Below are 25,655 nucleotides of genomic sequence, written 5' to 3' on the forward strand. Positions count from 1 at the left end.
CCCCCCCCCCCCCGTTGTAAATGCAAAAATTATAAAATTTCTAAACATTTGGTAGGATTATATCATACTAGTTTTGGAACCCAGCTTTGCTTAAGCTTTAGCTTAGGTATTCCAATAAAAAAGTCAGTTAACGTAGTTCAGTATTTTTAAAAGTTCTAACCAAGTTCCCCTATTAAACTGTGAGGCAAATCGGTCAAAGGATTCATGAGTTATTATTGGACATACACAATACAGACGGACAAACAGAGATTGCTACGTTATATATTTCTGACCTGGTAAACTATCCAAAGATGAGAAAACTTTTTCTGATTCATATTTTTCTCTTTTTTCTTTTTCATCTTTTAAACTAGTTTTCGCAGAATCCTCTTTACTTTTAACTCGAGTTTCATCTAAAAAAAAAAATGATTTCCGATTGGAATTTGATGAATTTTGATCTGTTTCACGATAAGTAAAGATTTCAATTAGTTTATGAATATTCAGTGATAATCTATAAAGGAGTTTAGTCTTTGCCACAAACTTGAATATTCCATTCCCTTTATCTTTGCAACCTTTGATATTTCAAGCTTAGATTACTTGATATAACAGAGTTAATAGTATGAAATATCTAAGGTCTATGACTTTGGGTTGCAAAGATAGAGGCATTAAAATATCAGAGTTTGGATGGAAAACTTCAATTCCTTTAGAAGAAAAAATCAGAACTTACTTTTAGTTTTGACAATATTATCATCAGCATATTTCTGATCTTCAAGATTCATTTCTTCAGCACTTTCAGGTTCAGCATCATCCTCATCGATCACTTGAATATCTTCAACTATAATTTCTTGATCTTCAAGCTTACTTGATTCTTCAGGATTAGTTGCTTCTGTTTGACACAAAGTTTCACTACTGCTAACTTTCATCTCCTCACTAGCCCCTTCTGAAAGACAGAATTTGTTTTGCAATAGAGTTACCTACAAAGAATGAGATTTCAGAGACGACTATAAGGAATTTGTTTAGTCTCTTTACTTATATTTAGGGTTTCTTGCAGGCCAAAACTGGCTTATTTCTATGCTTAATCATTTTAAAAGCTATCAATTTGCTAACTCTGACCTAGCTAAACCAATATCATTATTGATTTAAAAGTTTAAAATTTTAAGTAATTTTTAAGATTAACCACAAAAAGATACGGTACGAATTAAGCTGATTTTTTGTCATTAAAAATCATGAAAGAACTTGAAGCTTTTAATTTTATTGGTTTGATATCGAAAGAATTAGGTTGGAAAAGACTAAAAAACATTTAAAATTGTAGATTTGTTGATAATGTTACACCAAAATTTGAGCATTTCCCCAAAATGCTAAAACTGAATATAATATATTTTACTAAATGGAATTTTAAAACCATTTTTCAGAACAATTAAAAAATGTTTAATGATCTTAAAATATAAAGCGTAAAAAAAAACTTTCAAACTATTCCTTGGGTTCAAATTGCAGTGATTAATAATGAATGGAGAGTTCAAATAACAGTGAATTTAAATAGAACTATTATGAAGAAAATAGGACTAACCTAGAACTAGGCTGCCGCTGGTAATCTGTACTTGGTCGCCTGTTCCTCGAACCAAATTTAATGAACAAAATAGGTCACTGAACTACCTACTACTGGTTCAAATCATGCATCTTAAACTTTAAATCAGTGAATCAGTATTTGAACCGGTGTTAAGTAGTTCAGCGACCTAGCTCAATTTTTTTAAAATTTGGTTCCTGATTCAATATCCCAGTCCTGAACCAGAATAGTTGGTAGTCTAGGTTCCTAACAAGAAATAACTTTAAATAAAATGGTGATTAAAAACATTTAAAGGGTTTATTAACTTTTTGAAAATAGTCTCCACTATTAAAATTCAGAACCAAGCTAATCTTTCAAAAAAAGTCGAAATTTAAAAGAAAGTTTCTGCAAGAATAACTGGATTTAATGTAAAGTTCGTTGAATTAAGAAAAAATATAAAACTATAATGGATACTCATCTAATTCAAGATTTAACACGTTATTGCATAGATATTTACTAATTAGATGTACGGAAAGAAACTATAAAAACAATTTCTGTCAAAAACCCCATTGATATTTAGTTGATTATCTTTAGAGCAGAAAAATGGATTTGTACGTGTATTTACAAAAAAGATGAACAATCTTTTGTCGCAGAAAGCTAGTTGCTCCGCATAAGTAATATTTGTTGTTTCCTGGTTTCTGATGAGATAGATATCACTCCTCTCAGATACATCTTCTTCTACATCATCATCCTCGTTAGTATTGGAAACATCTTCTAAGCTAAAAATGTGTTTATTTATTTCATATCTCTTCAAATTTTCAGCTTAATTGTACAATCTTTATATATATTTCGCCTGTCTTGATGTTTCTTGAGTTGTTTCTAAATAAACAGCATAATGGCCGAACCAATTAAGCCCATGTTTCTTCACATAAACCAAACAAAATTTAGATTTTTTTCAAAAATTTAAAAGAAATCTAAAAAATTCAATAACAAAAAAATCCACAAAACTTTACACTACTTTTTAAAAGAAATAGGAAAAAATGGTTGCCATTTAGGAAACCCTTGGACATGAATTTGATTGCCAGGACGAGCAAGCTTAGTTAATTTTATTTCAAAAATATTTACTCAGACCTGTTATACGGAATCATCAATTGCAAAGTCTCAAAGTTAAGAATAGGAAATGACTCCAAATCGACACTTCTGAAATTAGAATCAAGGTCTTAATATTATGAATTTTGGACAATTTGTCTTAATTTTCTTTATTGTCTTGATTTTGTTTGGGTCGTTCGTTTTTTGTTTAGACCCATTTGTACAGCATTAACAGTAATCACAAATTCAATTTTAGTGTAGAACCCGCATAGAACAAGCGACGCTGTTTTAGAGTCTGAAAACGACCCGCACGACCCAAAAAACGGGCGCCGGCCCGACTCTATTTTAGTAATAATAAGAGAGTCGTTTTTAGACCGAAAAGACCCTGAATCCGTCTCTCCTCAAAACGGATGGGTGTCGGGTTTCTGACACGGCAGGGGGCCATTATCTCCCTCAAGATTTATTACTTTGGCGCCATATGTCTACATCTGCAAGCTGTCGAGACAAGCTGTTTTCCACCCAAAGGGTCTGAGGAGGTCGGCCCGGCGTCTAAGACTAGGTTTCAGACTCTAAGATTCTACCCGGGAAAAACATTTTTAATTTTCACAAATTTAAAATTGGATTTATCATGATAAAGCTATGGTTTAAACAAACACAGTTACAGTATTTGGAACGAAAACTTCTGAAGTGCTTGCGACATAAAATTAAGAAGAAACCCAATTTTTGTAAATATTAACTAAAGCTTGAAATAAAGATGAAACAAAACCCCCAAAACTTAGTGAATTATTTGGTTAGAAATAAAGATCAAACAAAAAATTGCAACCTTTGTGATTCTGCATCAGACTGGAGGACGTGGATACTGTCCTCGTCATATTCCTGTTGATCTGTAGACTCCTGATAAACTAGGGTTCAGGGAGCCATTCAAAATCATAATGAGATTCGTCATTAATGATAAATTGAATTAATTTTGTTTAACTCATGACTGAGCTAGCCAAGAACCAAATTTAATGAAAAGTGAGAAGCAATTAAACCGCTAAGACATAGTTTAATCAATACATTGCAACTTAAACCGTACACAAGAGAAACAGTTCTACGCTGTCTATGCAGTTCAACACTTCTCGCTATTCATTCAATCTGGCCTCACTAAAGTGAAACTGGCACCCAACAAATCTAGACATTTTCTGAATGCAACTTTTAAGAGTATCCAAATATAAAATACCATTAAAAAAAATTCAGATTCTTGTATATCCTCTCAAATTCAATACCTCTGTTCAAAAATGACCCAAAAATATGACATCNTGATCTGTTTGTGGCGGAGAAGGTATGTATGTATCTATAAGATCCAGAGTGGTTGAGACTAGAACAAGCAAGATAAAGAAAAGCAGGCAGCACAGACGAGATACACCATCTGCATCCGTCCAAACATTTGGACCTTCAGATATCTTGCTAAACACACAATATAAATTTAGTATTTACAATAATTACTGAGTTGTGAACTTGTTTAATGGGTTAAATGATTAATCTCAGTATTTAAGTGTAAAATTTTAGTAAATTATTTCACGAAAACGAATCCGAAGGATTGACCAAAGAAATATTGCAAAATCTACTTAAAAGGAGGATGAGTTAAACTCGATTAAGAAAGAAAATATTAAGAAAATTAATATTGTAAAATAAAAATAATATAATATTTAAATTAATATTAAAATTAATATTAATATTAAGAAAATATGACAAGAAAATGAAAGTCTAATATCTTTATAATAAAGCTTTTTGCTTACATGTATATATATTTGCCGGGCACTTCAGCTTGATACCAAACGCGGGTAAACGGCTGGAGAAACTATAAATAATTATACAACCTGGGCAACACCGGGCGATCCTTTCAAGCTTTAAACAATTCTTTTAAGATAGTTTCTTTAAAAAATTTACCTGATTTTCCCAATGTTTACGCTGATGTTTGTAATGTTTATTTTATAAAGATATGCCTCAACTTGATAAACAAATTCTATTAGAACATTCCTAAATACAAAACATTTTAATAAAGACAATATTACATTCTTTATCAGAAACAAAAATACTTCTGAACGAGATACCTCACATAAACTTGATAAAAACAACTAAAATTTCAAATTTAACGAACGAAAGGTAAATTCTAGAAGCAAATACGTGAAAAAAACATCTGGTTGGCATTTTTCAGTCTTCTCGTTGGTATGTAGCAAAAATCTACTCCGCGACAATTTACTCGAGACGTATCTATCCAGGTCTGACAGTTAACACAATCAAACAGGACTGGCTCTTAATGCCACACAGAAACACAAGTATCCAATAATATAGGACTCAAGCTTACATTTTTACTCAACCAGGCCCGGCTCTAAATGTCTCACAAGGACACAAGCATCCATTAGATATAGGACAAACTCTCAGGCTTGTACACAAGCCGTATTGGTCTATATTAATTATCTAGGTACAACCTCCGCTCGTATAATTCAACAAGGACGCAAGCTCTCTTTCAAGCCAAATTCGATTCAATGCTCTAAACACAACCTCATGAGCTATCAATGTCAATCAGACACTATAGCCCAAATCAATGTTAAAACTTTATTGGTCCCTTTTCATGACCATGTACCTTTCCAAATTTTTTTGATTTTTGAAAATTCACTTAAAACTGGAAAATCTACAAAATGATTTAGTATATTGTTTTATTATCATCAATAAGATATCTCTTCTACAATTTTCTTAAAACATTACTAGGAAAAGGTCTAGCATCATACAGAAATATCTGCCAAGGACGAGACTTCAATGAGGGATGACCTTGAACTCTTTTAATAACGGTCTGAAGATTTCAGGTCTTGCCTGAAATACAGTCTTTTAATGACCTTTTAAATGATTGAGTAAACACGTTTACATCTTAAGGGAACCCTGAATTGATTTCGTCCGGTGTCTCTGATTGTTCAGCCTTTATGGTAACCCTTGAAGAGTGTACACATATCTAGTTGCATACCTGAGATCTTTAAAACATGTTGATGGTGTACAAATTCCTTGCTTTATCTCCAGATTTACAGAGCTCGCGTTGGTCCTGTACAAATTCATTTAAAATTGGAAGGAAGAAAAAACATATTAAAGGGACTGTTTACGTAGTTCTAAGTGACCCTCTGTTTCTTACATATTTGAATCAAAATTTTGTCAGATCAAGATAAAAAACACGTTCTACTAAAATTTTTCTGAATTATAAAACAGGAAATATCTTTTTACCTTAAAGTACATTTTTAAACATTTTTTTATTGAATTCCTTTAGGCTTAATGCTTTAGTAATAAGAGCATTATCATGTGTTTTTGATTGAAAAGAAAAAAAAAAAATATTAAACCTTAAACAGTTCCTTAAAAATTTGAAATAAATATTAATGATTTAAGGGTCAGTTATACAAGTCATAATATACCTGACTTGAATACCAAGCTGTGCCAAACTATATGTTGTTCCGTTGGGAAGCTGATGGATTGATTCACATTCTGAGAACCGACCCAGCCAAAAGAAATTTCCATCACTAAAAAAATACACAGAATAAAAACCGACCAATGAAATTTTTCCCCCAAATCATAACTAAATTAAAATTGCTTCACATTTTATAAAAAAAAAGTTATTCATTTAAAACATCTCACATTAAAAAGGATATGGATCCTAACTTTCTGAGCTTTGGCCAGAAGTATATAGTGATGGAAATAACTTGGTTCAAATTCCAAGACTTGCAAGGTAAATGGTCTTTTCAAAGACACCACAAAATATGGTTCAAACATTTGAAAACAATAATATAACTTTTATTTATATACTTTGCTTGTCTGCCTGGGTTGTTGTCTGTTTGTTTGTGTCCACTAAACGTCAAAATGGGCCAACATTTTTTGTGGGACCTCACATGACCCCAGGGAAGATATGGATGATCAAAACTAAAAAATTAGCCTCCAACATAATTCGATTTTTATTAAATATTCAAAATTCACAACATTTTTTAATAGAATCCGTGAACTTCTTTTTATTAATGTTTTACAATATATACAAAGAGAAAATGTTCACAACTGCAATAGAAGATGGGCACCAACCTAGTTTATTAAAATATGCAAACAAAATTTCCAGCAGTGGTCAACGAGTATATCATTACAATGAAGACGACTTTTAATTAGTAATGCTTTGATCCCCAACAATTTCAGTTTTAAAATTACAAGTTTACACGTTTACACAAATTATCTCTGTTAGCATGTTTATGTGCCTCTGCTGTTTGAAAGATCGGTAAAATTCAAAGTTGAAATAATAAATTGTCTTCATTTCATTGACGACTAAAAGCAAAAATATAAAGAAAAACTAACCAAAGTGCAAGAAAGCAAATTAAATAATTTTTAAATTTGTTAAACCTTATTCAAATCCAAATATTTAAAAGTATTAACAAACCGACACCAATTAATTGCCTATCACACTCCAGCAATAAAAACAAAAGCCCCCCCCCCCCCCCNCACTTAAAAATTCCAACGGAACTAGCTTGTTGGAAACCCAGCTTTGTCTGGACATAAAATTTCCTTATAAAATCAACCTACTCAACTTAGAATCTTTACATAAGGCAAAGAACATTCACCGTTTTTCTACCGAGTATCCCAATCAAAATTTGAGGCAAATCGGCCAAGGAGCTTGGACATAAAAACAGACACACAGACACAAGATATTATACTACTTTCTGTAAACACTGAACTTTTTAATGAAAAATATAGCTGGTGGGTTATGAATTATAATACAGGGTGTCCCACGAAACATGACAGTTGGTGAATGGTTTTGAATGTCTTCTTCCACATACTGAATTAGATATTACATTTTTTTTTGCAGTTTATTTCTTTAAAAATTGATTAACTGATTTCTTTAAAAATTGTTTAACTTATATATATCAATTTTACTATAATATAACTGTCATATAAAAAATGTTGTTAGTCTCTTTAGTATCAAATAACTTAACAAACTATGGAAGAAGACAATTTAAACTATTCACCAACTGTGATGTTTGGTGGGACACCCTGTATAAACCTACAAAGTACACTTATAAACAATGCGTTGAGCTGTTCACATCGCAATTCAGGGGTGTATATTTTTAAAAACTAGGTCCCGGGGGAGGGGTGAAAATGATTTTTAAGATCTGGGTGAAAAGAATGAAAATTAAACAAGATCTATTTTGCGCAGTTGAGAGAATAAACCCGTAAAAAATATAAATGCCAATGCAACTTTTTAAACTTAATATTTTTATGTTTAAGCCCTAACCTAAAAGCTTTGTCTATCTTGAAATAGTAATTTTGTACTTTTTGCTCTTCACCATTTCCTTATTATTTTATGATAAACTAAATAGCACATTAGCTATTCATTGGCGTCTTACTTTTCAAAGATATCTATAATATTTATGAGCGGAGAAAAAGCCGATTTCAAGAATTCCAGCGCAAAGTTCAGTTGTATTAACGCTATTTGATGCTTTTTGCTATAGTAATGGATTTTTAAATTTTTTTTTTGATTTTTTTTTTTTTTGAATATTTTCGCTAGCGCTAGATTTTCGAACATTCCTGGAAAATATGAAAATTTCGTCTTCATTATCAAAAATCCTCGAAACAGGAATAAATGTTTTCAAAAGTAACTCTCAGATCATGAAAAATACAAAATATTATGAAATATGAACTATTTACGAATGCGTCGAAAAATAATCGATGACTATTGTTTGTAATATCTGAATGATTTGTTTGGAATTAAATTGATTCGTTTACGAACCGAGTTGAATATTGCATCTTTCTGAATTTGAATGGACACTACGTTTTTCGGTGTGAGTCGTTTTTAACAATTTTCTCCTTATAGACACAACAGATAGAAGTAAGATTATTAGCGATCAAAAGCGCTTTTTTATCGCCTTAAGCCTATACCCCCTTTCATTTTTCGCGAAAACTCCCTTTAATAAAGTAAAGATTAGTTGTGAGCACATCAAATATCTTGATGTTTCTTAATTTAATTGTCGAAACAGATTATGGCCGGACAAATTTTGCTGATTTATTGCGCAAAAACTTGACTTTGTGCAACAAAAACTCGGTTGAATACATTGAGTACATTATTCGTTCACACAGTTTTTAGGAAACCGGAAACATTCCCTTCCCTTGCGCAGAATCATTAGAATTTTGAAAACTTCCCTGAGCTGAAAACTTTAGAATGAGATATCCTTAATCCTGATCGCTGAGTATCCAATGTACACACTTTTGATTTCATTCTTAATCCTTTTTTTTGGATATCCCTACTGTATAATAGTTACGTTTAATAACAATTACAGATACAATACTATATCGATTAAACTAATATCCGATTGAATTAAAGTCAGCTGTTCATAAGCCGGCCTTTAGAGCATTTAGGAAAATATAAATTTAATCATGTTAATATATTTTATGACATTTTAGGGCTATCATCATTTTAAACGAGTCTTAACAAACATTAATCCAAAACTTACATTTATTTAATCGATGTTTAGTTCAATTGATATGACACAATTAAGACCAGAAAAAAACCGATTTTTTCAAAAGTTAAGAGTACATCTTAACATGGTACGCTGATTGGTTGAATTTTATACTTCTTTCTTGGATATCGAATGCATATTAAAATAATCCCGGGTTTAGTAAACCAGGTGTTTAAGCATTAATCTTGATATCCAATCAATCATTCCAAAGTTTTCAGCTCTGTATTTATAATCTAACAATTTGAAACTTAGAGTTAAGTTGACAACAATATAGGTTAATCTGAGGGTATGTGGGGGGATTAACATTTCTTTTTATTATTACATAAATATTACCCAAGTCCGGATTGAGGTCTTCCCGTAGAGTCTAGAATACGGATTGGCCATGATGCGTCCCCGTAGAGTAGAGCTGAGTAAATAAAATCCAAGGAATCCTGGCATTCGGTACTTTAACCAACAACCAATAAAATCATATGTTGTAACGAAAATACCAAAAGTATGCAAAAAACTGCATAAATTACAGAACATTTTATTGTTTTTATTGGTGCCTGATATTAGCAGAAACCGCAGGCTCTGTTATAAGATTGAAACTAATTAAACAAAACAGGCTAAATATCATTTTACCCCTACAATAGGAGGAAACAGGAGCATTTGTTAATTTTGAGAGATCTAAGGGACAAATTATAAATTATATCAAATCACTGCTTAATAAGTATCCCCTAATATTTTATAAATATTAGTCTGATAACCCAGCGTAACTCATAGTTACTCACACCGTTTACCCGCGCTTGGTCGTAAATTGCGATTATAGCGATTTTTCCCTATATAGAAGTGGACACACTCAACTAAGAATCTAAAAACTAAGCCAAGAACATGCCCGAGTTCCCCAATCAACATTTGAGGCAAATCGATAAAGGGAGTCGTATGTTATAATCGTACATCCAAACAAACAAACAAACCGAGGTTTTAACTATATATATATATACATATATTTTCACTGTAGGACATTTAAAAAACGAAAAATTTCAGGAAGAAAAATGGAATTGACAGATATTTTATTAGTTAACTAGTTAAAATGAAAATTAATGAAATAACTACATGTGTAGTGTGTAGTGAATGTAAGCAACCACAGAAAGAATTGCTTTTAATAGATTTGTACATTTTATTTTTTACATTCTGCTGAATGGTCCTGTATAAAAGCAACAACAAAAAATAAGAATTATTGAACTAAATCTGCAATGGTTATTTTATTGAATACTTAATTTGTATTATTCTAATTCTAATTTATAGAATAGAAATACTAGCCCTTCCTATAGACATTGTTTACATTATTTCGCTTTACAGAAAAAATGAAAAGATGTGTAAGTCAATTTACCACAAAAGAATTATTTCTTTGCAACCTGATGGATCAAAGATTTGATTTGACCAACTCATAGTTTAAAATATCTAAAGTATACGCAATTGGGTTGCAAAGATATAGTGATAAGAAAAATTGAGTTTGTGACGAAAACTTAATTTCTTTGATTTATATTCTTCCGCGAACAATGCAGTTGCTGTGTATGATGCATTAGGTTGCAATAAGCATCGGATGAAACAGTGTAGCCACTGGGTGGCATCAATCTATTCATTTCAGAGACTCAGGCCCTTCGTCAAACTTATAGCGTTTGGAAATAAATATAAGGAACAGAATTTATGAAAACCACAGTCACTAATTTTAACAATATCCAAAAATCATGGAGTTCCAAAAATGTGGTTAATGTTGACAACACCTTCAAAATACGTTTCCAGAATTGTCCAGATCTATTTTTTGCAAGTATTGGTTGAAGGTTTCAAAACTCTCCTAGGATAGGTTGATTCCAAGGTGCGTTAAACTTATTAATCAACTCCGATATCTGGATAAAATCCATCTTATCCATCTTTTCCAGTTGGTAAACATCCCTGTAGCAGTGAATTATTAAAATCAGATCAAATCAGATCAAATCAGATCAAATCAGATTAAATCAGACCAAATCAGATCAAATCAGATCAAATGAGTTCAAATCAGATCAAATCACATCAAATGAGATCAAATGAGATCAAATCAGATCAAAGCAGATCAAATCAGATCAAATCAATCCAAATCATATCAAACCAAATCATCAAATCAAATGTAATCACGCCAAAACAAAACGAAAAAATTCTCAACAAATTATCTGTTCGTCATTAATAATTAGTATATAATATAATGTCATATTATAAATAATAAGAATAAGAAACTATTTACGGACAGATAAAAAAAAAAGAATTTTTTGTTTAAAATCTTTAAAAAAGAAAACCTGAAAATCTGCCTGTTCTCCTGAAGTGGATAAGTGTACTCTGCTTGTACAGTACTCAACACCAGGGTTAGTCCTGTACAAGTATAAAGTACTCAACACCAGGGTTTGTACTAGTCCTGTACAAGTATAAAGTACTCAACACCAGGGTTTGTACTAGTCCTGTACAAGTATAAAGTACTCAACACCAGGGTTTGTACTAGTCCTGTACAAGTATAAAGTACTCAACACCAGGGTTTGTACTAGTCCTGTACAAGTATAAAGGATAAAATTGAATTATAATTCGGTGATGATGATGCTCTGAACCTCAGAGTAAATAAAACATATGTTAGTTCCACACTTTTTGAAAACATATTTCGGTCTGGCTCAGATAATAACCTGTTAAAAAGATATGATTTTTCACTTGTTCGCTTTATTTGCGAGTTTAGTGAGGAATTGCGCAAAAGCAATGCTTTCACTTCATAAAGTTTGACATTTTTTAGGATTACCCAAAAATTGTGAGATCTTAAAAAACGATTCTATGAAAGTGTCCTAGTCATTTTTCTTTCCATCATGGTTCCTGAAGCTTTTCTGGGTTCTAACGCTGCAACATTAGTGAGGCAAGAGATCAAGTCCAATATATGATCTGTCAAATTGCAGTCTTTTTGGATAACCCTACTTTTGATCCCTTTTTTTCAACCATTCAAATACAAAAATGTATGTTATAAAGTTTGCTTTTTCAAACTATGGAAAAACTATGACCAAAGATATTAAACGATTTTTCAAATTTTTCGTTAACGACAATTGGGTTGACTTTTGTCAAATAACATATTTTGAAAAATACAAAAAAATTGAAACTCATATAAATTTTGAAAAATGAAAAGAACTTCAAAATTTTTATAAGCCAAATTTTGTTATTATAATTTTAAAAGTCAGTCAAATATAAGATATCCATATTCCGACAGTTGTTATTATTGTAGTGTTGTTACAGTTAAAAGAAAAGTTGCACATTATCAAAATCTACATATTATGAAGTCATACAAATATTGTGCTAACAATATTGGAATTGAATAATTTTAAATACTTTTCTGTTAGTCACCTAAAAGTTTCAACATTGTTGCATTTTTGGCAGAAAAATAAAAACAACTGATTTGTAATACTCCCACATAGAAAGCTATCTAAACCACAACTATTCGTGAAAACTAATTAAACAAGAAAATGAAATTAACACAACAATGTTATCATTATTTAGACCAGTATTGATATTGAGAGATGAGACAGGGACGTAAAAAAGAATTTATTCAAAGAAAGGGGAGGAGGGTTAAACTCGGTTTACATAAATAGTTAATACATGGAGGTGGTTTAACTTTTAAAGGAAAATATAAATTGTAATGGGGGGGGGGGGGGGGTCACATTCCCTAGCCCCCTCGAGAGAAAAAGAGAAATAGGAGCACATATTAGCGTGAAGTCGGAACTTGTGTTAAAATCAGGAACAAGCATTAGTCTCCATATTATCTTATCAGAGCCGAGCTGGGAACTTTAGAATGGTGGATATCGAGATTAATTCTTGATCCTCTCTTTTTCTTGATCTCCAGATTAAATAATGCTTGTTCTCCTCTTGTTATTAATCTCCAGATTAATTAATCGATCGGGATTAAGGATATTTCATTCAAAAGTGTTCAGCTCTGGTTCTCTTTCAGATCAATTATTATTATTACTGCAAATCTACGAATTAATTCAATCCCTCTTCAATATCCAAGAATGGTAATGCAATGCAGAAATATCTTAAATTTAAGGATCAGGGATTGATCCTTAAACTTAAAATGTGCCCACAATGGATATCAAGCTCAAGCGTTCAAGATTTAGAATACCGCACTTAAAAATTCCAACCTCTGGATGCTCAGATATAGGGATTAGAAAATTTAAGTTTGTGAAAAAGACTCAATTCCTTTAAAGTCAATGGTTAAACTCATGGCTTGCGGGAAACGTTTAAAATCGAATAGACAAAGAAGAAATATATTTTTCATGAAACCTTCATTTTTAAGCAACTATTCCTGTCAAGGTCAGAAAATAATTACACCTAGCAACAATTTTTTACACTTTTTTAGAATTGGGGGGGGGGAGGTCCAATGTGGGTTGAATTAAATTAATACTGAACCAGGAACCCAGAGGATCCCTCATCAAACAATGTGTATTGTTTTCGGTATAATCATTAAAAGGATTATGTGCGGGACTTAATATTCTGACTTATTTATTAATTAATAACTTTTGAACTTCACGTTTTTAACTTTATAAGATTATGTGTCGGAAGTAATCATAACTCCATTTTGAAGGATTTAGTTTAACCAAGAAATTTAGAGATAACGAGAGAATTAAAAAAATTTCGTTTTCTAAACCTACGGATAATGGAATCCTGCATATATTTAATTTTTTAATTGAATAATAATATAGAGCTCTTTGAAACTGTCAGTGTTCCGCTATATTTCAGGCTATTTATTTATTTTTACAATTGTTGCTGAGATTTAAGCATAATAGTGTAAAACCCAATAAAAAAAGGAAAAATAGTATAAAACCCAATGCAAAATAGGTAAAATAGTATAAAACCCAATGAAAAATAGGTAAAATAGTACAAAACTCAATGAAGAATAGGTACAATAGTATAAAACTCAATGAAAAATAAGCATAATAGTATAAAACCCAATGAAAAATAGGTAAAATAGTAAATAATCCAATGAAATATAGGTAAAATAGTACAAGACTCAATGAAAAATAGGTATAATAATATAAAACCTAATGAAAAATATGTATAATAGTATAAAACCCAATGAAAAATAGGTATAATAGTATAAAACCCAATGAAAAATAGGTATACTAGTATATAACCCAATGAAAAATAGGTATAATAGTATATAACCCAATGAAAAATAGGTATAATAGTATAAAACCCAATGAAAAAAAGGTATAATAGTTTAAAACCCAATGAAAAGTAGGTATAATTATTCAAAATTTAAACTGTGTCCGACTCCCGTCAGTATAATTAATACCTTTAAAATGAGTAACAATGAGCAAGAAATTATCTTGAAAACAATTAAATACTTAAATAATGTCATTCCTTAAAATTTGAAAAACACAAAGGTCCGGGTGCCGTTGTGAATCGGGCATTTAACACTTTACTTTATTCATGGATGGCAACTGAAAATATGTACACCGTTGTTTTAAAAAGAGCTAAAATTAGTATTCCCAACTTTTTTTCTTCTTTTTTTGGGGGACTTTTTCGAGTGAGTTGAAGCATTTGATGCACAATTGATAACTGTCTGTTTTAAAAAATATTAAACATGGTTATATAAATGTAGATATATTGCACTCGTTTGCTAATTCAACCATTGTTTAATATTTGCAAGGTATATGGTTTAACTGTAAATAATAACCACATAAACTATTAACTTGTAAGATATATATTTGCGAAGATTATTATACAAGAACGTCATACAGGACAAAAAATTCCCACGGAGATGTTTTGTTCCCTAGTGTGATGTATGGTTTAGACGCAAGAAATGCGTACGCGCATTAAAACGTAATATTTTCAGTGTTTGAGGAAGTACGACAATATTCACAGCTAAGAAAAGTGTGTGATTCAAAAGTGATAAGGCATGAAAATGCTTAAACTAGAAAACTAAAAAATGTTCCAATATTCAATCCTTCTACTTCTTCTTAGGAACACGTCACTTTTTACATAACAGAGAAAACCAATTTGTTAAAAACCTAATTTAGATTTTGTATTGAGAAAAACTGAATTTCAGGACAGTAAGACTTCAGAATTATAATAAAAAAGCTGTTTTATTCAATTTTTTTCCCGTGTCCCCCCTTCTGGCTCTAGGATAAGAGAGTGAAAGGCCTTCTTTGCTAAGAAATCACCCAAAATGTGGTCTTCGCAAGGGTTTAATGCAAGGAAAGTTAATTGCAGTCGTGTATACTCTGCGTACATATTGAAACCAGTTCTCTTTGGGCGGAATTTGCAAACAAGAATAGATGCATCAGTGTTCGTTTAGTATCCGAGGAGGTTNAAAAATAAATATTTCCTGGGCCACCCTGTATAAATATAAAAATAAATATTTCCTGGGCCACCCTGTATAAATATAAAAATAAATATTTCCTGGGCCACCCTGTATAAATATAAAAATAAATATTTCCTGGGCCACCCTGTATAAATATAAAAAACAATCGCTGTTATCTATGGTCAACCTAATTTTATCAATATGATTTTTAATCGTTAATCACTAAATAATACCACTTTTTCTAGCATTTCCAATATGTGGCCAGCCTATTTTATGCTTTTAAAATTAAAAAAGGTTTATAGAATTTTATTCAGATGTTAATTTAGTGGTTTAATCTAAAATTGCCTTTAACATCAATTTATTGTCATTAAGTTATGAAGATGGAAGAAGGTAGATCATATCTTTAATGTGAAGATATTTTCGTTTTCTTAAGTACGAGTGTTTTTCTGATAATTCTATAGTTTTTTTTTGCTGTAAAAAATGTAGATAAACCACAATTGAAAACTATCCGTTTTCGAAAATATAAGCATTGATATCTTATTCATCCATGATCAGACAAAGCTTTATAGGTGCCATCGGCCATCTTGAAGTTACGCTTACAGTTCATTTAAGTAAAGTTAAAAGACGTGCAACCTTTTAATCAATCTTTTAGACGTCTATAAAGAATATCAAATATTTTTCACTGATAATTTCAACAGATTTCATATTTAAATTGCATGAAAAAAACTAATAACTGATTAAGAAACGAAATTAGTTTTTGTTTATGAAATTAAAATATTAGAAACAAAGTGAGTAAACAAATTGGAGTTTGCCAAAAATTCTCATCTTTTTCTTTTACTAAATTTTAATCTATTTCTTTATTTGATTCCCTGAATACAAATCCTTGCAAAAAAAAAGTGACCAGGGTTCTTCTGTGCATGGAACAGTGTTCCAGATCTAACAAGATCGGAGTCTAGTCCTGATTCGTCTCCTGAGCCAAACCCGAAACCAGAACCAAGCTCAGAGCCCGACCTAGAACACAGATCTCTAGATAGATTTAGTCTGGCTTTCAGGTACAGGGTGTCCCAATAGACATGGGAATTAAGAGACGAATTCGAAATCGTCTTTGTAAAGAAGTAGTGTTGTGCAGCTACCTAATTGCAATGGTCAAAATAAAGTGAAGTTTGTTAGAATAAATCTTATGTAAACGGTAAAAGGCTGGTTCGTTATTTTGCAAACCATTGTATAATGTTATGTAACATACCTGCAAGATTAACAGTGAAAAAAAACAACTGTATTGTATTTGTATACACGAATTTCTGATATTTTTAAGTACGACACAGTATGCGATAAAAACATAAACAAACAAATTCTGAACTCTACCAGATGGACTATATCTTTACTAGTAGGCATCGGCATTCAGCATACTATATGCAAAATTATTTACAAAGACGATATCAGAATAGTCACTGAATTCCAATGTTAATAGGGACACCCTGTAATTTGTATGAACGAAGGAAAATGGATCTTTAAACATTCTTGATTTTTTTAAACATATGAAGACTCTCACCTTTGTTTCCTTGTTTCCCAGACGCTCCTTATTTTGGAAAAAGATTTTCAAAATAAATTTCGAAAAATTTAAGATACAATATAGTCAATTTCATTTACCACAATATGTTTGTCATAAATAACACTTGCCGTAAAAGGTTACACAAGGGATAATTATTGTCTTTTACAAATATTTTACTAAGACAAAAAGAGGCCAAATGATAAATCCACTCGAAAAAAAATGAAAAAATAAATACAATTACAACCATTGTGGTAATTTAATGTTGGTGTAATGTTGTAATTGAAAGCAAATATTACTTTGTCCTGGGTTGTTATTAAATAAGCCATACAATTAGATTCAAAATTATTTATTCAAAACAGAAAGTGAAATTATATCCTCTGGTATTTTGGCGAATGAAACTGGAGTTTCAAATTGGAATTCCGTTACGCGCAATTGCGCAAAACTGTTCTAGAATTGCGCGGAATTGCGTGGAGCTTACAGGGCTCAAGTAAAATCCAATTGAATTGAAAACCCTAAATGAAACTGAGCCATAAAAATGCCTCTTCAACATGCAGTCAGATTTAAACTTTAAAAATTTTAATAATAATTAGTTTTAAAAATTGTCTCATAAAGGGTTCTGCAAATTCTTTAAATAACTTAACCAGTTTTTGCAGAAACGTTTAAACTAAAAAAAAACAAAAAAACATTCATGATTTTTAACTTATTCATTTATCAGAAGGTTATGTTGTCTTTCCTGTGAGTATATACTATATATATTTATATATATATGTTATAAGAAGATTGTTGTGTTTCAACTGATGTATATATATATATATATATATATGTTATAAGAAGATTGTTGTGTTTCAACTGATGTATATATATATGTTGAATATACAAAAGTATCGTTTACAACTATTGATTTAGCGGTCTCAAAACATTCCAATAAATTTCAATCTTACTTATCAAGACGTAACTTTCAGAGACCCATCACTCAAAGATTTGCATGCCTGCATTTGTTTCATTATTGCTCAGATAAAAACGAGTATATTTGTTTCATTATTGCTCAGATAAAAACGAGTATATCTGTTTCATTATTGCTCAAATAAAAACGAGGATATTTGCTTTATTATTGCTCAGATAAAATCAGAGATAGTTGTTTCATTATTGCTCAGATAAAAACGAGTATATTTTCTTTATTATTGCTCAGATAAAAACGAGATTATTTTCTCAGATAAAAACGAGAATATTTGCTTCATTATTGCTCAGATAAAAACGAGAATATTTACTTCATTATTGCTCAGATAAAAACGAGGATATTTGCTTCATTATTGCTCAAATAAAAACGAGGATATTTGCTTCACTATTGCTCAGATAAAAACGAGTATATTTACTTCATTATCGCTCAGATAAAAACGAGGAGTGAATCTGGCATGCAACTGATCAATTCAATGGTCACATCTAATACATAGAATCCAAACATCTATAAATACAAGCAAGTTCAATGTTCATAGTCCGCCTAATTCTGACGACCTCTGTATTTTTTTCTTTTCTAGATCTCATCCTCGGAATAGAGTTCAGGAACCAAGTAAACCAAAGAGACAATCCGATGAAGACATTAGGTAATTATTTACAAACCATAATAGTTACTTCCAGTGTCTTATCAGCATCAATTATTCAGTCGCTTTTTTAAAGAAACCACAAACAAAAATAATCAGCTCGAAAAATAAGGATATCATATTCGTTCTTGATCAGACATAGGTGTTGGGGGTACCGTTGTGATTCATCTATTTAACTTTTTGAATGAGGGTCACTTTAGAATAGGGGAAAATGTGATTTGACTGAAAAATCCCGGATAATTTTATTTTCAAAACTATTGTTAATGGTGGATTAGGTTTTTCTATCAAGGTTTATATCATGAGTTAAATTTAAAATTTAAAAAAATCAAGATTACTAAGACGATTGTGTTTTCAATAAAACTAACTTATCATAGTGTTTCGTTTTTCAAAATTTTTAAAAATCTTATCAGCTTGATATTTTTAAGCATTCGTTTTTTTCTCCACTGAGTTTACTTGGAAAGAGTTCACCAAAATACATGTTTAAATAGTAATTGTATAGAATAGAACTAGAAAGTAAAGAACTTAATTAAACTTCTTTAACTAGAGCTTAATAATGCAGAGACAAAAATTTATAGAAAAACAATTTTAACTTTTAATAGAAAAACATTTCATTTCATTTTTTATTTAAAAGAAACTATTTTGAAATTTTTTTTTTTAATTTGCAGTGAACACATGTTCTTTATAAGGCCCCCCCCCCCTTGGATTTCCAGTGAACAAAAAATTTCACGAAAATTATAGATGCAACAATTAATTATGAGCTCAGCATTAGAAGTTTTAATTTATCAAATTAAAAATTTCTCTTTCGTATTTTCTTCTCCAAAATTTTCGCATTTCTTATTTCGCAAAAATCTTGCATTCTTTGGTGAAACAGAGTAAAGCGAAATTTTTCATATTTTTCGTGAGCATGCAATGCAAAATTGTCGGCGAATTTTTTTTTCTCACGAAGAATGGAAGATTTTCAAGAAACGATTTACCCTTTTCGCTGGAACCGCTANACTCAAATTATGACTTTAAATAGTAAAATGAACATAAAACATAGCAATTTAGCGGTGTTAACAGGCTTTAAGGTTGTCATCCTATTCCATAGTTGTATGGCTCTTACTGTAGGAAAAGCAATTTTAAACAATAACATGGAAAGCTTGGGCAATATATTATGGTTCAAGTCTAAAGTTTATAAATATGAATTATTGTTAACAAAAATTATGTTAAAGGGCGTTCGCCATTGCTGGAGATCTTCAACGAAGCCAGAACAGTGGGATTGAGAAACAATTTATTCGATCCCAATCTGATCTAACTCCAGATAACCAAGAACAGAAGATAGAAAAGCGCATTTTTGGGTAACACTTGTTTATTCTTGATTTTCTTTTGCTTTTCTTTCTTGGTTTCTTTTCTATATCTTTATTAATCTTCTTTTTTATCTGCCTTGATTTTCTTATCTTAATCTTTCATTATAATAGAGATCCAATGGAAGTGGGAAGGAATATTAGAACCAACCTAATGAACGCTGTTAAAAATCTTTTGGGAAACAGGGATGAAAATGATTTTGAAGGACTTACAGAGGAGGAAAAACAGATTATCAGAGATCTTAGGGAAGAAGAAAACAAGCCAGTCAGGTCAGAAAAATTCACATTAAACGAAAAGTAAAAAATAAAATTTAAATAACTTTAGATCTAGAGTTAACTTTAATACCAATCTTTTTACCAGGTTCAATAATGAAGATGCAATTGATGAAGATGAAGTTGAAATCTTCAGACCTTCTATAGAGCGACCACGAGGTTCACCTCCTCGAAGACCATCAGCAACAAGAACTTCCAGGCCTCAATCAACAAGGTGGGAACACACTTATTTAAAATCAACCATACCCCTTGCTTAAGGTCAAACCCCAATTTTGCTGATATGCTTACTGAATCCCCAAGTTTGATTTATTCTCACCCCCCCCCCCCCCTTCTTTTGCTTTAAGTACTCCAGCAGATAATGAAATGTTTACATTACAAAGGGCACCTAGAGCTAGGGACTTGGACCAAGAAGATCTTGGAGAAGAAATAGAACAAGAAAGAGTGAGACAGGAAGAAAACAACCGTGAAGTTGATCTTGCAGTTGAATTAGATGGGATCCGGGACCTCCAGAATACAGAATCTCTAGAGAATTTAGCCCTTGCAAAACAAATAGATCTTTTTGGAAGTTCAGAGAGACAAACATTATCTGCTGACCAAGAACCTAGGCGTGGAAAACAGGATGGTAATAATTTTATTTGAAACAATTCATGCAAAAAAATTGGAATAATTATTCTTTTTTAACAGGGCTGCATACAGCAAACTTTGATTCCAAGCAAAATCTTAACAATATTTTTTATCTAAACTACACCCAATGCAACATGTCTTTCCTAATGGTAACATCACATTGATTTCATGTTATGCAGAGAAATTCAATTTTAAAAAAGGTTTTTAGAAACTTTTTTTCTTGATACATTTTCTGATATTTATGAAACTTAACACCTGGCAAAAGATAGAAATGTTTATCAATCTGTGTGCACTAACATAATAAGATTATTTCTTTCTTAAAGATTTTAAGATAATATTTCTTAGAATCCAAAGTCAATAAATCTTTTTAATAAAACCACATTAACCATCAATTTATCAAAAAGGTTGAGTTTAGAATAGGCCAAAACGTAGTAAACTTTAATTAGCAACAATTATCACACTGAGCTAGCCTTGTGGCTCCTAAATAAGTATACTTGTTGCTCCTAAATAAGTATACTCCTGGACCCTTAAAAAGGGTATTATTATGATTCTGAAAACATTTCACCAACAATTTCCAGGTCTAGAACGTTGTGATACAACTGGGTTTGAGAGAAGAGTACGAATGGACTGTCAAACAGTTTATGATACAGTATGTGACACAATAGATGAAGTAAAATACAGGTTTTTGAATCAAATTTCTTAATTATCTTTATTATAAGACTTAAAACTTTTACTTCTTTTTTATTTCCAAATTATGACGCCCTATTTAATTTTTTTCAAAAATAAATGACTAAAAAAATGTTTCAAATGTGATTTCTTTGTTTTAGATCAGAAATTGTTCCACAGTGTAAAACTAGAGTTGTTCAAGAATGTGATTCAACAGTGAAAGATGTTCCAAAAGAGCAATGTGTGCAGTCATTTGAACAGAAATGTGAAGAAGAATATGATATAATTGAGAGATATGAGTACAAAGAAGAATGTAGTGAAAAAATAGAGGAGGTGTGTAAAGAAGAAATCAAGATACCAGTTCCTGTAAAAGTTCCATATCCTGTTCCAACTCCAGTTCCAGAATATCATAAGGTTGAGGTAAATAATCTATTTCAATAAAAGTAAATTTTTCTTTTTTGTTTGGTTTTACTTTTCTTTTTAGGTAAAGATACCTACTTCAACATATCAACCCCCAACACCTTCCTCATCCTACAACCCATCAACTAAGCCTTCATATCACCCGACAACTTCACCAACTCATCATACTCAAACACCAGGATATCCCCCAACTACACCAATCTACCACCCACAAACGACACCTCCTTATCATCCCCAAACTACACCTGCCTATCATCCCCATACTACTACTTCATACCATCCTCAAACTACACCTGCATACCAACCCCCAACTACTCCTACATACCACCCTCCAACTACTCCTGTATACCACCCTCCAACTACTCCTGCATACCACCCTCCAACTACTCCTACCTACCATCCAACAACAATATCTCAGGAATATCATTCACCCGAAAATGTAATACCACTTGGGCATCCTCCCCCACTCAGTGATTACAAACCAACTACTCCTATTCCTCCTGTTCATGGACATTCATACCATCACATAAATGGTCAAAAGCATGAGTATGATCCAAGGATTCCAAAATATCATCCAACTCCCAAATATGAGAACCCAAAAAGTCATGATCACCCTTCAATGCTTCATACTACTGAACTACAATCTCATGCCCTAGATCATGCCGATGAATTTTTAGATCCAGTTAAAGCATCACTTGTGGAAAGATTTAATAATCAAATCTTAAAAAGAAATACACGAGATGCAGATTCCCTTGCTGACCCAGATCCACAGTTAGACCCTTTGACCTTATCAGCACTGTCTGTGAAACGATCCTTAGAATCACTGTCATTAGAAGAATTATTAATTCTTTTAGAACAATTAGGTCCTAATGAAACAGACCACCTTCTAAAACAAAATACAGATGACATAAACTCACAGCTTTCTCAATTTCAGACAGAATCAGATAAAACTTTGAGATCAGGCTTGACACTAACCAACTCTGAACTTCTTGAAAGGCTAACTTCAGGAGCAGCTGTTTCTAATCCCACTGAACAACTAAGAGCTACATTTCCTCAGACTACTTCCAATCCTTTGCAAATAAATGCCAAAATACCAACAAACCCTCCAGCACTCAAATTTATGCCAACTGAAAAACATAATGAATTTAGTGATATTTCCAAATCTATATCTTCAGCATCGAACCTATTTGATAGAACAGCTTTAGGGGGGAACATTGTACCATCCTTAAGGTCACTTCAACAAAATTTTGATCTGCAGGATACCAGGACTTTTCCTTCCAACAATATAGATTCTAGTTTATCAGTTTCTCAACTTCAAACCATGTTAAGGATCCTTAGACAAGATGAGAAAGGTCCAATATCTGATCCTATATTTTCAGATGAATCTTTCAATTTGAAAGCACTAAACATCAAAAGACAGCTTGGACAAAGCATTGAAAGAGAACCAGTAAACTTTGTTGGTGGGTCTCTTTTAGATGATCCTATTGTTATTAACTCTTTGAATAACAAGCCAAATTTAACCAATCAATTGACATCTAATGAGAATTCACAACCTGATGTAAATATTAAAATCAGGCAAAGTGATGCTGTGGCTGAAGTGCTAAGAAGAATAGAATTATTGGAGAAAGAATCAGGCGGGGCATTGAACAAAGTTTTGAATCCTATTTCTACAAATCCTACAAGTGTTCCTTTTGGTGGAACACTCCATGTATCCTTTCCGAATGAAAACCACAACTCTTTACTTCCAAGTCATGAAGAAAGACCTTCCCAATTTCATCAGGCACTACACCTTACACCAGCTCCTCCTCCAGCCTTTATTCCTCCACTACACAACCCTCATCAGCCATTGCCTGATCCTTTAAATCTCAACAGTCATGTACCTGGACCAGACCCTTATTCAGTACCAATCAAAGGACCTCACCATGATGTTAATCATCATGATTTAGATCTCCATCATGAAGTTGAACACAAACCTAATTATAAGCCTGGTAAAGAACTTCCAGCAACTCATAAACATGATCATCATGAGAAACTTATTCTACATCCTCCACATCCAGATAAAATTCCTCCACCAACTATTTTAAAGGTAAAGACTACCAAATTCCAAATAACTTTACACATAATTTTAATATTATTCCAGACTGAGTTACCCGCTCCTTATGGATGCAAGGCATTTTCAACAAAGACATGCACTAAGGTAAGAAATATGCTGTATGAAACATTGTATGCATTTCACTTTCTTAGTTCATTAATTTTTGGAATCAACCTGAATTCACACCAATTTATCTTTTAAGGTGCCCAGGAAATCAATTTCATACTTTTTTTTTAAAGATTCCAATTGTTGTAGCAGAAAAAATACCTGTTCCAAAGTGTTATGATGTTCCTCGTGTTGATTGCTTCCATGTACTGAAACCTGTTCCTGATCTTCACTGCCATCCAAAGTAAGTACACAAATTCATTAACCCTCTATCAATGAAGTGTTTTACATACTAAGATTTTAATTTACTTAAATCCTAACTTAGGCTTTGCTTAAATCTGAAAGTATAACATTAAATCATGATACTCCTATAAAGAAAACTGGAGTTAGTTCAGTTTGATTAAGGCCAAATAATGTGGGATTTTGAGGGGACTTCAGCTGTAATTTTGAGTGATCATCCATTTTAAGATAACCATGCTGGATTTACACAAGTACCCTTCAGCCCCTTATCTGATCAATAATGTTTAAGATATTTTTATTCTTCTCACCTACCCAGTGTTTAATTTCTACACAGATTTTAGAACCAGTAATTTGTAATTAATTTTTAAAGCGAAACCACAGTTGAAACTATCTATTTTTAAGAGATAAACAATCATGTTACTCTTTATTTAATGAAGAGTCTATTGGTAATTACAACTACAGTCCCTTTAATTAAACATACATTTCAGAGCAGTCGAGGACTGTATAGAAATAGTAAAACAGGTTCCATACCTGGCTCCATATGAAAAGTGTAGAGAGGAACCTCGGGAGGAGTGTGTTGATGTTGATGAGGAAGTTCCTATAATTGTCTGTACAAGCATAGATCCTAGGTTTGAAAATATTTAAAATATTGTACCAAAACATTAATCTAGCACTTTTAATATTTTTTTTTAAACCCAATGCTTAGGATCTGGATACGGATCCGCAAAAATATGAGCAACCATGGATCCGCATCCAAAAGCAAAACATCTATAAAAATCTTTAAAAAAAACTTTTTTACTCTCCAAACCCAAATCTGGACTGTTGAGAAAAGAGATCCTAAAAAGTTCCTTCTTTCTAATTAGTCCACAAAGTTTGAGCATTAAATAAGCGAACAAAAGAAGAAAAATAATTTGATAAAGTGCTTTGTTTAAAAGGTTCATTAAATCTTAAAGAAATAATCATGACCTAGATCCAGATCCGGATTTGGATCCAGTGCAGATCCAGTATTTGGATCCGGATCGGCATCAAATTTCAATTGATCCTAAAACCATGCATTTAAGATTGATGATTTTTTACAACATTGCAGTGTTAAAAACTGAAATTTGACACACTTGTTTGTGTTAGTCTTAAAAAAATGTGCAAATGGCTTGAATTGCTGAAGATAAAATCATAACAAAAAAAAGCCTAATAATAGTTCAATCAACTAACTTCCCTACATTGTTGTGAAATATATGCTTGATGGGTAACATATGTGGAAAACAGGTGTCGAAAAGAAATTTTT

At 31.7% G+C, this 25,655-nt stretch overlaps 1 protein-coding gene across 1 annotated transcript in view; it reads right to left on the reverse strand.

Annotated features, from left to right (window-relative positions):
* LOC111709470 (uncharacterized) overlaps positions 1–25,360 on the reverse strand; it is a 39,358-nt gene extending 13,998 nt beyond the window's left edge. The window contains exons 1-20 of the mRNA XM_023483132.1: positions 25,340–25,360; positions 24,905–24,998; positions 24,296–24,349; positions 17,013–17,039; positions 16,365–16,474; positions 11,433–11,505; positions 10,958–11,055; positions 9,666–9,690; positions 9,454–9,564; positions 6,046–6,150; positions 5,610–5,684; positions 4,538–4,627; positions 3,908–4,054; positions 3,432–3,512; positions 2,651–2,719; positions 2,211–2,298; positions 1,738–1,786; positions 1,544–1,582; positions 704–916; positions 273–389 (exon numbers count right to left, since the gene is read on the reverse strand). Of these exons, the coding sequence (XP_023338900.1) occupies positions 273–389; positions 704–916; positions 1,544–1,582; positions 1,738–1,786; positions 2,211–2,298; positions 2,651–2,719; positions 3,432–3,512; positions 3,908–4,054; positions 4,538–4,627; positions 5,610–5,684; positions 6,046–6,150; positions 9,454–9,564; positions 9,666–9,690; positions 10,958–11,055; positions 11,433–11,505; positions 16,365–16,474; positions 17,013–17,039; positions 24,296–24,349; positions 24,905–24,993 (1,660 nt within the window). The 5' untranslated portion in view covers positions 24,994–24,998; positions 25,340–25,360. The remainder of the gene's footprint in view (positions 1–272; positions 390–703; positions 917–1,543; positions 1,583–1,737; positions 1,787–2,210; positions 2,299–2,650; positions 2,720–3,431; positions 3,513–3,907; positions 4,055–4,537; positions 4,628–5,609; positions 5,685–6,045; positions 6,151–9,453; positions 9,565–9,665; positions 9,691–10,957; positions 11,056–11,432; positions 11,506–16,364; positions 16,475–17,012; positions 17,040–24,295; positions 24,350–24,904; positions 24,999–25,339) is intronic.
* Between the last annotated feature and the right edge of the window lie 295 nt (positions 25,361–25,655).

The sequence above is a fragment of the Eurytemora carolleeae genome, unplaced genomic scaffold (genome assembly GCF_000591075.1).
Source record: "Eurytemora carolleeae unplaced genomic scaffold, Eaff_2.0 scaffold670, whole genome shotgun sequence".
In the NCBI taxonomy this organism is placed as follows: Eukaryota; Metazoa; Arthropoda; class Copepoda; order Calanoida; family Temoridae; genus Eurytemora; species Eurytemora carolleeae.